General features: G+C 36.6%; 1 protein-coding gene across 4 annotated transcripts in view; it reads right to left on the reverse strand.

Annotated features, from left to right (window-relative positions):
• Nucleotides 1-4,059: 4,059 nt before the first annotated feature.
• mgat4c (mgat4 family member C) overlaps nucleotides 4,060-12,423 on the reverse strand; it is a 457,440-nt gene continuing 449,076 nt past the window's right edge. For all 4 annotated transcript variants that reach the window (XM_073059643.1, XM_073059642.1, XM_073059644.1 and 1 more), the window contains 2 exons: nucleotides 6,667-6,814; nucleotides 4,060-5,263 (listed from right to left, as the gene is read on the reverse strand). In XM_073059643.1, coding sequence (XP_072915744.1) covers nucleotides 4,110-5,263; nucleotides 6,667-6,814 — 1,302 coding nt within the window. In that variant the 3' untranslated portion in view covers nucleotides 4,060-4,109. The remainder of the gene's footprint in view (nucleotides 5,264-6,666; nucleotides 6,815-12,423) is intronic.

Genomic DNA, 12,423 nt, shown 5'->3' on the forward strand with positions numbered 1-12,423 from the left:
ACGCTCTGTCCTGAAAGAAACAGAGAGCCACCCAAAAGACTGAACCTTCAGAACTGTGAAGTTAGTTATGGAGTGTTATTGTGAAAGCATGTTTATTTAGAATGTGGGTTTATGAAAAGGGAATTGAATGTTTTGTACCTATACAGTTTTATGGTGCATTAATATAAAGGGGAAGGAAGTGTAATGTATGGATCTACAAGGGGTGATTGATGTTTGTGGCCTAAGGTAGAAGGAGTCAATTTCAGAAAACCTAGCACATTCATTTTTCAACATAGTTTCCTCCTACATGTACACACTTAGTCCAACGGTTATGGAGCATATGGATGCCTTCTTTGTAGAAGTGGTCCACAGCAGCGGTGATTGATAAGGTTGTGGCCTAAGGTAGAAGGAGATGAGTTCAAACTTTCTGCATTATCACTCAAAGAGCTGAACTGCATGTGCATATAACAAGAGCGTCTTGGATCTCCAGGTGGTCCACAGCAGGGGTGATTGATAAGTTCGTGGTCTAAGGAGGAAGGAGATGAGTTATACAGCTCTCGTTACATGCACGTGCAGTTCAACTCTTTGAGTGATTATGCAGGAAGTTTGAAGTTAGTAACTCATCTCCTTCTACCTTATAACACAAACTTATCAATCACCCCTGCTGTGGACCACTTCTGGAGGTCCAAGGCACCAACTTCTACAAAGAAGGGATCCGTATGCTCCATGAGCGCTGAACTAAGTGTGTAATTGTAGGAAAAATAAATGTGCTAGGTTTTCTAAAATTGACTCCTTCTATCTTAGGCCACGAACTTATCAATCACCCCTCGTCTTTATTTAGAGCAATGACCCTCCCCTTATCACTATGTATGATCTGTTGTTTGTGCATGCACTGTTGTCTGTGCATATGCATTGTTCTCTCTCTCTCTCTCTTCCTCTCAATGCAATGTGAATACACTAGTTAGAATCATCTCCCACGTGCGTGCTTTTATTTTATTGATGTGTGGTTGTGCACAGACACAACTCTGACAATTTTGTTGTTAATATTGTGTAGCGAGTAACTGGGGAAATTATGACACTCCCTGCTGTGCGAAGCACCCTACTGTTTGCATCAGTCGTTTCATTTTTATTTCATTTCTGCTTGTTTGCTTGGTAAGTAAAAAGCTAGGTGACCAATCAATTGTGAAACAACACGTGGTTATATTTTTGATGTTGCAGACCACTTTAAAACAGATCTGAAAAAAAAGTGTACAGTAAAACATTTTTAAGATCAAAACACTTCACAAACTGATCACCGAACAAAGTGCAAAACAGTTGGCATATTGCCTACAAAGTTAAATACGTTCATGGATGTACAATAAATTATTGTACCAGACAATACAAATCAAACTACAAATTCTGGACAGACAAGTAACATTTTGTTAGAAAATTCAATTAAGTAAACCTCTGAAGCAGATGTTCCCAAACTGGAGTCCATGGACCCCTTGCTTAATGATACTGGTTGGGAACCTCAGGTCTAAGGGCATGATTTCCACTGCACACCCCAACTTTTTATTGACATTGACACTGTTTGTGTGGTGTACTTAAGTGAGAGATGCACTATAATGCAGACAGGTGATTTTTCCTGAATGAAGAGATCATTGACAGATGGAAATTGCAACAGTGCACCTCAGTGGCCTTCCGAACTACTGGCCCAGGAGGAGAAGGTCTTGTTATCAGGAATTAAAACTATAACTGGAGAAAACTGATTGAGTAACGGAAGGTCTCTCTTCCTTCTCTCTCTCTGAATCTTCTCTTTCAGGAAGGAAAATGTCTGACAGCCTTCGGCTTCAGGGTCATCCAGTGACCATATTGATTGGTGATACACAAGTTTAATCTGTCAAATGACAGTGCAAAGGTGGGGAGGGGGAGGAAATTGAGAAAACAAATCAATTCTGCCTTTGTGGTATCAGCTGGTGTGAATGCTCTTTACTTAATATTAATATAGGTTTACACTATTGTAAATTTAGGAGTTAATCCTACATGTTTGGTGGTATAGAATTTCTGACATTTGCCTCAGTGTTAACAAATATTATCTACACTTAATGACCTCTTTGTTGGGTACAAGAGTGGAACCCACTGTGGTTTTCTGCTGCTGTAGCTCTTCCACTTTAAGGTTCAGCATGTTCTGCATTCAGAGATACTCTTCCGCACGCCACTGTTCTAACATGTGGTTGTTTGAGATACCATTGCCTTCCTGTTAGCTTGAACAGGTCTGGCCATTCTCCTCTGGCCTCTCTCTTTCACAGAGAGTTCTCACCCACAGAACTGCAGCTCACTAATTTTTTTTTTATTTCTTGCACCATTCTCTGTAAACTCTAGAGATTGTTGTGTGTGAAAATCCCAGGATATCTGCAGTTTTTGAGATACTCAATCCATGCCGTCTGGCACCAACAATCATTTCATGGTCAAAGTCACTTAGATCACATTCCTTCCCCATTCTGATGTTTGATCAGAAGAACAACTAAACCTCTTGACCATTTCTGCATGTTTTTATGCACAGAGTTGCTGACGCATGATTGGTTGATTAGATATTTGCATTAATGAGCAAGTGACAAATGTACCTAATAAAGTGGCCTTTGGGCATAAGTTAATTTGTGTTGGAGTTAGCTTCTCTACATGTTCAACAATACTGAGGAATTTTTATTTTTTGTCATTTACTAAGCTTAACAGCATGTTCCATTAATTAATGTTTAAAGCACTCAGCCTATCTTCAGAAAGGCATTCACAAACCTTCACCTAATTCCTATTACACTGAAACAATATTTGCGTCTTTTCACGTGCAGATTATTACTGAATTGATTTGTAATGACTTTCACTGTAACACCAATACCTTCAGAGAGAAAATAACCCAGATTTAAAGATATGTAAAGTATGTATTGTGCTTCCCCAAATCCTAATTGCAATGATAGAGCGTCATCTGAGTGTCAGATATGGAACATCAGAGTCAGGACATTAATATACTTTCAAATGGGTCCCATTTAAATATGTCATGCTGTAAAACTGGTTGAATCCATTATGAGGAACCCCTATTGAAAGGTTGCAAACAGAAAGAATTTTTTTGTTAAGTCCTTATAGCTGCAATCAGTGAATAATCTGACGGATCTTCAATTAAAAAAAGCAAGAAATTGAAATAACACAATTGACTTATAGTACACTAATGGTTTACAAAAATAAAAATAGCTTTTGTAAATTTTTTGCAATCATATTCCCTATAAAAAAAGAAAGTCTTTTGTACTGTGATTTAGAATTACACTGGTTTTGAATGTAACCACTGAATTTTAGTTCTATTTCATTGAATAGGAAGTCAGATTAATTTTGTGTTTTGGAATAAAGTACAGTATTTATTAAATGGTGAAATATCTAACAAAATTAATATTTCTGTCATAAGGAAAACTTCTAAAACTTTCTACAGCGATGGGTATGGTTGAACTTTGAACTTTGAAGTTACTTAAGAAATTGACGCACAGAATTAATATTTTGCCAAAATCATTCCAATTCAAGGGCAGTGACAGAGAAGAATGTAGAGGTCTGGTACTTCATCTGCACATGATTGACATAGAGTTAAAGCACGAACAAATCTGAAGACAAGCAAATATAATGCTGTAGAAACTGGACTGTTCCTCGCATTTGAACTGGTGTTATTCTCACTTTTGGGAAAATTAAAATAGCAGGAGAAATGGCAGACGAAACATGTAAATTTATGAGTTTACTGTGTGGAATACTGATATCTGAATGTTTAATAATTTGGCCAGAATTCCTCTCTCTGCTGCTTGGGCATTGGCTAATCAGTGTCTTATGCCAGCTATTAAAAACAGAGTTAGAAACTCTAGATCAGCTGCTTAAACAATGAGATTATCATCACACAGTTTAGTTTCATGATTATGCCAGGTTAAGTGCAAACCTGGGTTGTCAAAGAATTCTGCTGGTTCCCTCATTACTAAACTTACTAAGATTTTTTTTTTGGGGGGGGGGGAATAACATATTTCAAATGCAAACCACTTGTACTCTGGAATACACAAAATGATAACGTTTTTGATTTTGTACTCTGATTTGCAAAAGCCTTTTCATTTCTTTCCATGAGATATCTTCTAAATGGATGTCTGACTGGTCCAAATGCTGATACTCCTAATAATCAGCCATTCTTTCTGGCTTTCTGTTACCAGTATTCGAATACAGTGAATGTCAAAGTTAACCTTGTGGCCAATATCCTTTATCTCAATATTTCCATGTTTAAATTCCCCTAGCGTAGTGTAGCTAGAACATTGCTTTTCCTTCTTCACCATCAGCAAATTTTGGCCAACTTCCAGTCTTCCATGATGCAAGATGTCATTTTGTCTGTCGTCTGTGCCTGTTTGGATTTTCAGTTTATCAATTTTAGCAGGTTTGTCGAGCACAATAATGAAATAATCTCCAGCTGAAGCTGATTTTCCCCAGAAGTATTCATCAACACTGCTGTACGCTTTACTGGGATTGTAGTGTTCGAACACATTCATATTTGTACAAAGAGTTGCAGGTGGATTGTCAGGAATATCAAAGGAATCCTCTTCAAAGTCATCATCTTTAAGTTTGTTTTCAGTCCCTCTGAAGGAGGAATAATATCCCATGTGCTGAAACAAAGAAGGCTTGAACCGTATGATATCTTTCTGGGCAAGCAATCCTTGGAAATGGATGAGTAGCCAATCACATGGCATTTCCTGATAAAACATTAGTAAAAATTGTGCCAGTCGTGGGAGGTCACAGGAATGGTAGAGTTTTCCAATATATCCTAATTTAGAAAACTCTAGTGTCACCCAGTAGGAGCCTTCTCTTGAGGTAATTACTTTTTTAATGGCTGATAGGAAGTTTTTAGAGCAGTGTACATCATCTTCCAACATGACATAGTAGTCTGACAAATTAGCACAAAAGTTAAGTAGAAAAGCATAATCTACATTCTGTTTAGATCTAAATCTTACGCGATCTTCTGGATCATTATAGTTCCTTTTGAGGCCATCTAAACTGGGGTAATACTCCTCAGGAGTATGAATAACCATCAATCGGCCAGATATAATGTGATGAGCAAATTTTCTGGAGATGTCTTGGACGACATTTTCACACCATGACAGATCAAAGTCTGCTAAGTGCACAATAACTATAATTTCATTCAGCTCTTCATAGCTGGACTGATCAAAAATGGATTTAATTGTTTCTAGTAGGTAGTTACCTCGTTTCCTTTTCACAGATGATAGTCCTACTGTTAAATATTCTGCACAAGAGATTAGGAAAAAAAGTTACTGCTAAATCACAGGCTATTTCAACTTTTAAAAATTGTATTTATTTATTTATTGGGATATGGTGCAGAGTACCGCCCAGAAACCCCCCAATTTAACACTAGCCTAGTCACAGGGTGGTTTACAATGACCAATTAACCTACTGCCTCTCAAAGTCCAACTCTACATCCCCGTTGTGAGAGGTGAAATCAGGTAACGCTGGCCAACAGGGCTCTAGTGAAGCTATATAAGCCAATCCTTGTACAGTGGGTGCAATGGATTATCAAAACATTGATGAACTTCAGCCATACCACTGGATTTGGACAATGGAGACGGGAGATCATCAGTGGCCTATGCTGTACTAGGAGCTAAGGGCTGAAGAAGAAGAATTAACCTACCGGCTGGTAGGTCTTTGGAATGTGGGTGGAAACCAGTGCACCCGGAATTGACCCACAAGGTAACAGGGAGAACATCCAACCTCCTTACAGACAGCAATGGGGAATGAACCCAGGGGTGGCTCCTACTGTAAAGCATAGTGCTAACCACTGTGTTACTGTGCCACCCCATTAAGTGGGATATGTTTTGTTGGATTCAATCAAAGTAAAATCGCTGCATATATTATAACTTATATATACGTTAGGTAAGGGAGAAATACAAAGAGATCTAGGAGTCCTTGTTCATCAGTCACTGAAGGTGAATGAGCAAGTGCAGCAGGCAGTGAAGAAGGCTAATGAAATGTTGGCCTTTATTACAAAGGGAATTGAGTACAAGAGCAAGGAAATCCTCTTGCATTTGTACAGGGCCCTGGTGAGACCACATCTGGAGTATTGTGTACAGTTTTGGTCTCCAGGGTTAAGGAAGGACATCCTGGCTGTAGAGGAAGTGCAGCGTAGATTCACAAGGTTAACTCCTGGGATGTCAGCACTGTCTTACTGTGAGAGGTTAGAGAGACTGGGCTTGTACACGCTGGAATTAAGGAGATTGAGAGGGGATCTGATTGCAACATATAAGATTATTAAGGGATTGGACAAGATAGAGGCAGGAAATATGTTCCAGATGCTGGGAGAGTCCAGTACCAGAGGGCATGGTTTGAGAATAAGGGGTAGGTCATTTAGGACAGAGTTAAGGAAAAACTTCTTCTCCCAGAGAGTTGTGGGGGTCTGGAATGCACTGCCTCGGAAGGCAGTGGAGGCCAACTCTCTGGATGCTTTCAAGAAGGAGCTAGATAGGTATCTTATGGATAAGGGAATCAAGGGATATGGGGACAAGGCAGGAACCGGGTATTGATAGTAGATTATCAGCCATGATCTCAAAATGGCGGTGCAGGCTCGAAGGGCCGAATGGTCTACTTCTGCACCTATTGTCTATTGTCTATTGTCTATAATAGAAACCAACTCACTTTTTCTAGCTATAGGAAATCCTGCAAGGTAACGATAGGTGACATTTATTGCTCCTGAAAAGTTAGTTAAATCTTTGAAAGTATGGACATATTTTTCGGAGTTAAGTTGATGAGAAGTCAATTCTCTAGAAAGTCTCCGCTCTCCTTCCTGAAAAATAAGGGAAAATGAGTCATATTTATGCATTAAATAATGAAGCAAAGAAGCTGAAATTTTACAAACCCTACAAATCCGGTTCTCTGCTCTAATTATAGATATGCAGTTTTAAAGTTTAAGTAAAATAGAAAATTCTAGACAAACACAGCAGGTCAGGCAACATAAATGATAAGATCGTCCAAAGCTTCTGGTTGGCATGTTCGTGGTCGGACAGCAGCTGCCTAATGCAAATCCAACATTAACTCACCACAGTTCTCTTACAGAGTTCAATGAGCCTTTCAGAACAGAGGCCGGGTGACCATGCTTCAGTGGGATACTAATTTGGGAAGTAAGAAGAATGCCACTCTGATACGGTGTTAAATGAACACAATCAGTACCCCACAGGATGGCAGGAGAAGCAGCAAATTGGGGAAAAGTGTAGGGATGAGAGACATTGCCTATAACAACAGGAACCTTCCAAGATTTTCAGTTAAAAAGTGCAGTCTCTGATAATGTCAATGAGACCTGGAGGTGGGGGAGCATTTGGTGGAAAAAAAGGCAAATATTCCTGTTGGATATAACTGCAATATGTCAAAATGGAGGTGGTGGAGCTGCTCATTTGGATATGCCAGCATTATGCTTACATGACTACACCAGCAACTCAGAGACTTGGATTAATGATATGGACACATCTTCAAATGCCAAGATGTCAATTCAGCCTTTAAACTTATTTACGTACATCTGGATTAAAGAGATAGTCTAAATTTCATCATCATCATTACTATTCAAATATCAAAAAACATCAGGGTTATTTATATCTTCATAGAAGGAATTAATACCATAAAACATAAGAGCCCAACAAGTCTTCTTTGCCATTCAATCAGAGCTGATTTACGGTATTTTTCTTTTCAATCCTATTCTCCTGTCTTCTCTCTATAACCTTTGACACCCTTACCAATCAAGAATCTATCAACTTCTGCATTGAATATGCCCAGTGACTTAGCTGCCACAGCCATCCTTGGCAATGAATTTCACAGATTCACCACTCTCTGGCTAAAGAAATTCCTCCTCATTCCTGCTCTAAAGGAATGTCCTGCTATTGAGGCTATGCTCTCCAATCCTAAACTCTCCCACTATTGAAAACAATCTCTACACATTCACTCTATCTAAACTTCTCAATATGTTATCCTTAATGGATCCTGGCTTAAATGTGAAACTAGATACAAGCACATTAACCTACTACCTCAGAAATGGCTTGGCAAGCCACTTGCTTCAAGGGCACCAAAGAATTGATAATAAATACTGATTTAATCAGTGATATCTACATGCTATGTGACTGTAATTTATGGATCTATTTCTTTAAGCGCAATGACTCTCCTTAGCTCTAATTATTGACTGATAACTTATGCACACACATCGATTTCTTGCTTTCTCTGCAAAGCAGATATACACGTTTACTTCTCCTCCGAATGTGTGCCTTTATTTATTTGGAATGTAGTTGTACAGACACAACAAGTTGGCAATGATGTCAAACTTGAATGTCAGTGAATATCACCAGAATTCGGAGGACGGAAGAGGGACAGCAAGAGGAAAGTGTGAACCAGTACAAAGAAGGCAGTCATGTTTGCTAGAAAAGGGTGCAGAAGTGACAGTGCAAAGTACACAGTGAGAGACACACAACTAGCAAAGCTGAAGTAAAAATAACATGACGATGGCCTTAATTGGGAAAGCTGATAAATTTGATAGTGCTAACGAGGACTGGGAACCGTATATCAAGAGGGTTGAATTATATGGTAATGTTAATGACATAGGTGAAGTAAAGAAAGTCTCCATGCTTTTTAGTTTAATGGGTTCTAGATTCTACAGTCTCTTTTACAACTTAATAACTCCTGAAAAGCCAGCAAGCCAGACATTCAACAAAGTTGCTGCAATTTTGTAAAATCACTTCAGCCCAAAACTGCTAGTAATAGCTGTGAGATTATCTATAAATAGATAAACATTCGCTCCACTCAACCTTGGGAAGGATTCCAGATGCCTTCAAGCTCTAGTTGGAGAATTTTCTCCCATTTCTCTATAGGTAAATGTACCTGAAGTTCTCTTTCCCATTCATTCTTAATTTTATCAGATGTACCTAAATGTATTTTCATAATCAGATCATAAATAATTGCTATTAAACTCTTCTGATAGGGGTTTAAACCTAAATTTTTTTCTGTAATTTCAGTTTGATGTGATACCAGAAAAGTAGGCAACATAATATTCAAAAAGTTTCTAATCTGTAAATATCTGAAAAAATGTGATCTAGGCAAATTATATTTATTAGACAACTGTTCAAAAGATATGAGACAGCTATCCATGAATAAGTCACGAAAACAGGTTATTCCCTTCGTTCTCCATAAAAGAAAAGCTTGATCAATTCTGGAAGGTTGAAAGAAAAAATTAGATATAATCGGACTTGATAGGATAAATTTATTCAATCCAAAAAATTTATGAAATTGAAACCATATTCGCATTGTATGTTTAGTTATTGGATTAGTCATTTGTTTATTCAGTTTATTAAGTACAAAGGGAAGCAAGGCCCCTAAGATAGAAGCCAATGAAAACCCCTGTACAGACTCGCGTTCGAGGTTCACCCATCGTGGACAATGAATTTCATCCAGATCTTGTGTCCAAAATGTTAAATATCAAACATTAATTGCCCAATAATAGAATCTAAAATTTGGCATTGGATCAAAGGATTTGATCAAAAATTTGGCAAAGGATCAAAAAATCCTTTTTTGATTTCTGTAAATATTTCTTACTTAATCTACGATTTTTATTCTGCCAAATTTTAGAGTCAATAATATCAAAAAAGGATTCAGAAATGAAAATTGGTACCACCTTAAATAGATACAGAAATTTAGGTAGAATAATCATCTTAATAGTATTATTTCTATTTCTAGATAGATTTCTTAATAGTATTATTTCTACCAATCAACAATAAGGACAATGGGGACCATTTAGTAAGCAGTTGTTTAACATGATCAATTAAGGGCAAAAAGTTAACTTTAAATAGATCCTAATGCTTCTCAGTTATTTTAACACCCAAATAAGTAAAGTAATCAGTAACCAGTCTGAATGGTGATTGTCTATAGATTGGAGCTTGCATATTTAATGGGAAAAGTTTATTCTTATTAAGATTCAATGTATAACCAGAAAAAGTACTAAACTGAGCAAGTAGTAATATTGTTGCAAGGGGGTATTTCTCTGGGTTAGAGATATATAATAACAGGTCATCTGCATATAGTGATACCTTATGTATCTCATTCTCACAAATAATGTCAAATATTTTGGGTGAATCACAAAGAGCGATTGCAAAGGGCTCCAAGGCAATATCAAATAGTAAGGGACTTAAAGGACAGCCCTGTCTAGTACCTCGAAAAAGCCTGAAAAAGGGGGATCTCTGATTATTGGTAAGTACAGAAGCCAAAGGTGTATAATATATCAATTTAATCCAAGATATAAACTTTGGGCTATAATTAAGCGTATAAAATAAATATCCCCATTCAACTCCATTAAATGCCTTCTCGGCGTCAAGTCAAATAACACATTCTGGAGTTTTAGATGAAGGAGTATAAACAATATTCATCAACCTCCTAACATTAAAGTACAAATAACGATTTTTAATAAATCCTATCTGTTCATCAGAGATAATTTGTGGCAATATGTTTTCCAATCTAATTGCCAATATTTTGGAAAAGATTTTGGAGTCCACATTCAACAAGGATATAGGTCTATATGATGTACATTCAGTGGGGTCTTTATCTTTTTTAGGAATTAAATAAATAGATGCTTCATAAAAGGATTGTGGTAATTTACCTATAGGTAAAGCATCCTTAAAGATTCTACATAACCAAAGAGAAAGTAGATTTGAAAAAGATTTGAAAAATTCTACTGTATACCCATCCAAACCAGGTGCTTTGCAGAATTCATCTAAGAAATTGCTTTCTTTATTTCTTCTTCTGTGATGGGTGCATCTAATTTTGGAATATTCAATTTCCTTAAAAATTCATGCATTATGGTAGAATCATCAGGAAATTCTGATTGGTTTAAAGAGATATAGAATTCTTGAAAAGATTTATTAATTTCATCATGGTCAACCGTCAAACTTCCATCTCGTTTACAAAATTCAATAATCTGACATTTAGCTGAAGCAATTTTCAATTGGTTGGTCAACAATTTACCCGATTTATCACTATGTATATAAAAATAACACTTTGTTTTAAGTAATTGATTTTCATTTGGGGATGCTAATATAAAACTGTTTTGCATCTGAAGTTCAACTCTCTTTTTATAAAGCTCCATATTAGGAGCAACAGAATATTTTTTATCAATTTTTTAAAATCTTATCAACCAATGTACCCATTTCATTATTAATTCATTTTTTCAATTCAGCAGAATATAATTTGACCGCAGATGTATACTTTAAAAGTATCCCATAATATCCCACTGAAAATTTCTTCCGTAAAGTTAGTTGAAAAGAAAAAGGCAATCTGTTCTTTAATCAAGTTAACGAAGTTTAAATCCTGAAGTATAGTAGAACTGAACCACCATTGCCTAGTGCTAAAAGTTACATCAATTAATTTGATTGATAGTTTCAAGGGCCCATGATCAGAAATGACAATTGCATTGTACTCACAGGCAGTAACAGATGGAACTAATCGAGAGTCAATAAAAAAATAGTCAATTCTAGAATAATTATGATATACATGAGAAAAGAATGAAAACTCTTTATTATTAGGATGTAAAAACCTCCTAATATCTAAAATTCTGGAGTCAATTTAAAAGGAATTAATAAGAACAGCAGATTTGTTTGGAGGTACCTGATTGGACACAGATCTGTCCATCGAAAGATTCAGACAACAGTTAAAATCTCCACCCATTATCAACATATATTCATTTAAATTAGGAAGAGATGCAAATAAATGTTTAAAGAATTCAGGATTGTCAGCATTTGTTGCATAGATATTAACCATAACAAATTTTGGTTATAAAGTAAACTAGTAATTAATAGAAATCTACTATTCGGGTCTGAGATTGTTTCATAGTGAACAAATGAAATCGATAAGCCTATAAGAATAGATACACCTTTCACTTTAGCCTGTGAATTAGAATGAAATTTCTGTCCCTTCCAAAACCAAAAGAAACACTGATCGTCCTCCTTCCTCACGTGAGTTTTCTGGGCAAAGATAATCTGAGCATTCAATCTATGAAAAACTTTTAAAATCTTCTTTCATTTAATTGGATGATTCAAATCATTCATATTCCATGAGACAAGGTTAGTAATATTATCCATTTTAGTTGAATAAACCATATGGCATGTAAAGGGTTAACCTTCCTGCATAGGAATCTCATGAATCAGGAAGAGGGAAAAAGCTTTAAAGGGGAACCAGAAGTTACGACAATTCAGATGTATTTGTAGTTTCAGTTCAGCCTAGAAGAAAAAAAAAACTAAACCTAAAGATAGTCCCACTTCCCACCCATAAAGACCTGAAAACTGACCAACAGACAGCCAGAAGCTAACTAGTATCTCTTGATGGCAAGTCTCCAAAATTGAAAAAAAGAAATAAAATACGACCCAGTCAAAA

The sequence above is a fragment of the Hemitrygon akajei genome, chromosome 10 (assembly GCF_048418815.1).
Source record: "Hemitrygon akajei chromosome 10, sHemAka1.3, whole genome shotgun sequence".
Lineage (NCBI taxonomy): Eukaryota > Metazoa > Chordata > Chondrichthyes > Myliobatiformes > Dasyatidae > Hemitrygon > Hemitrygon akajei.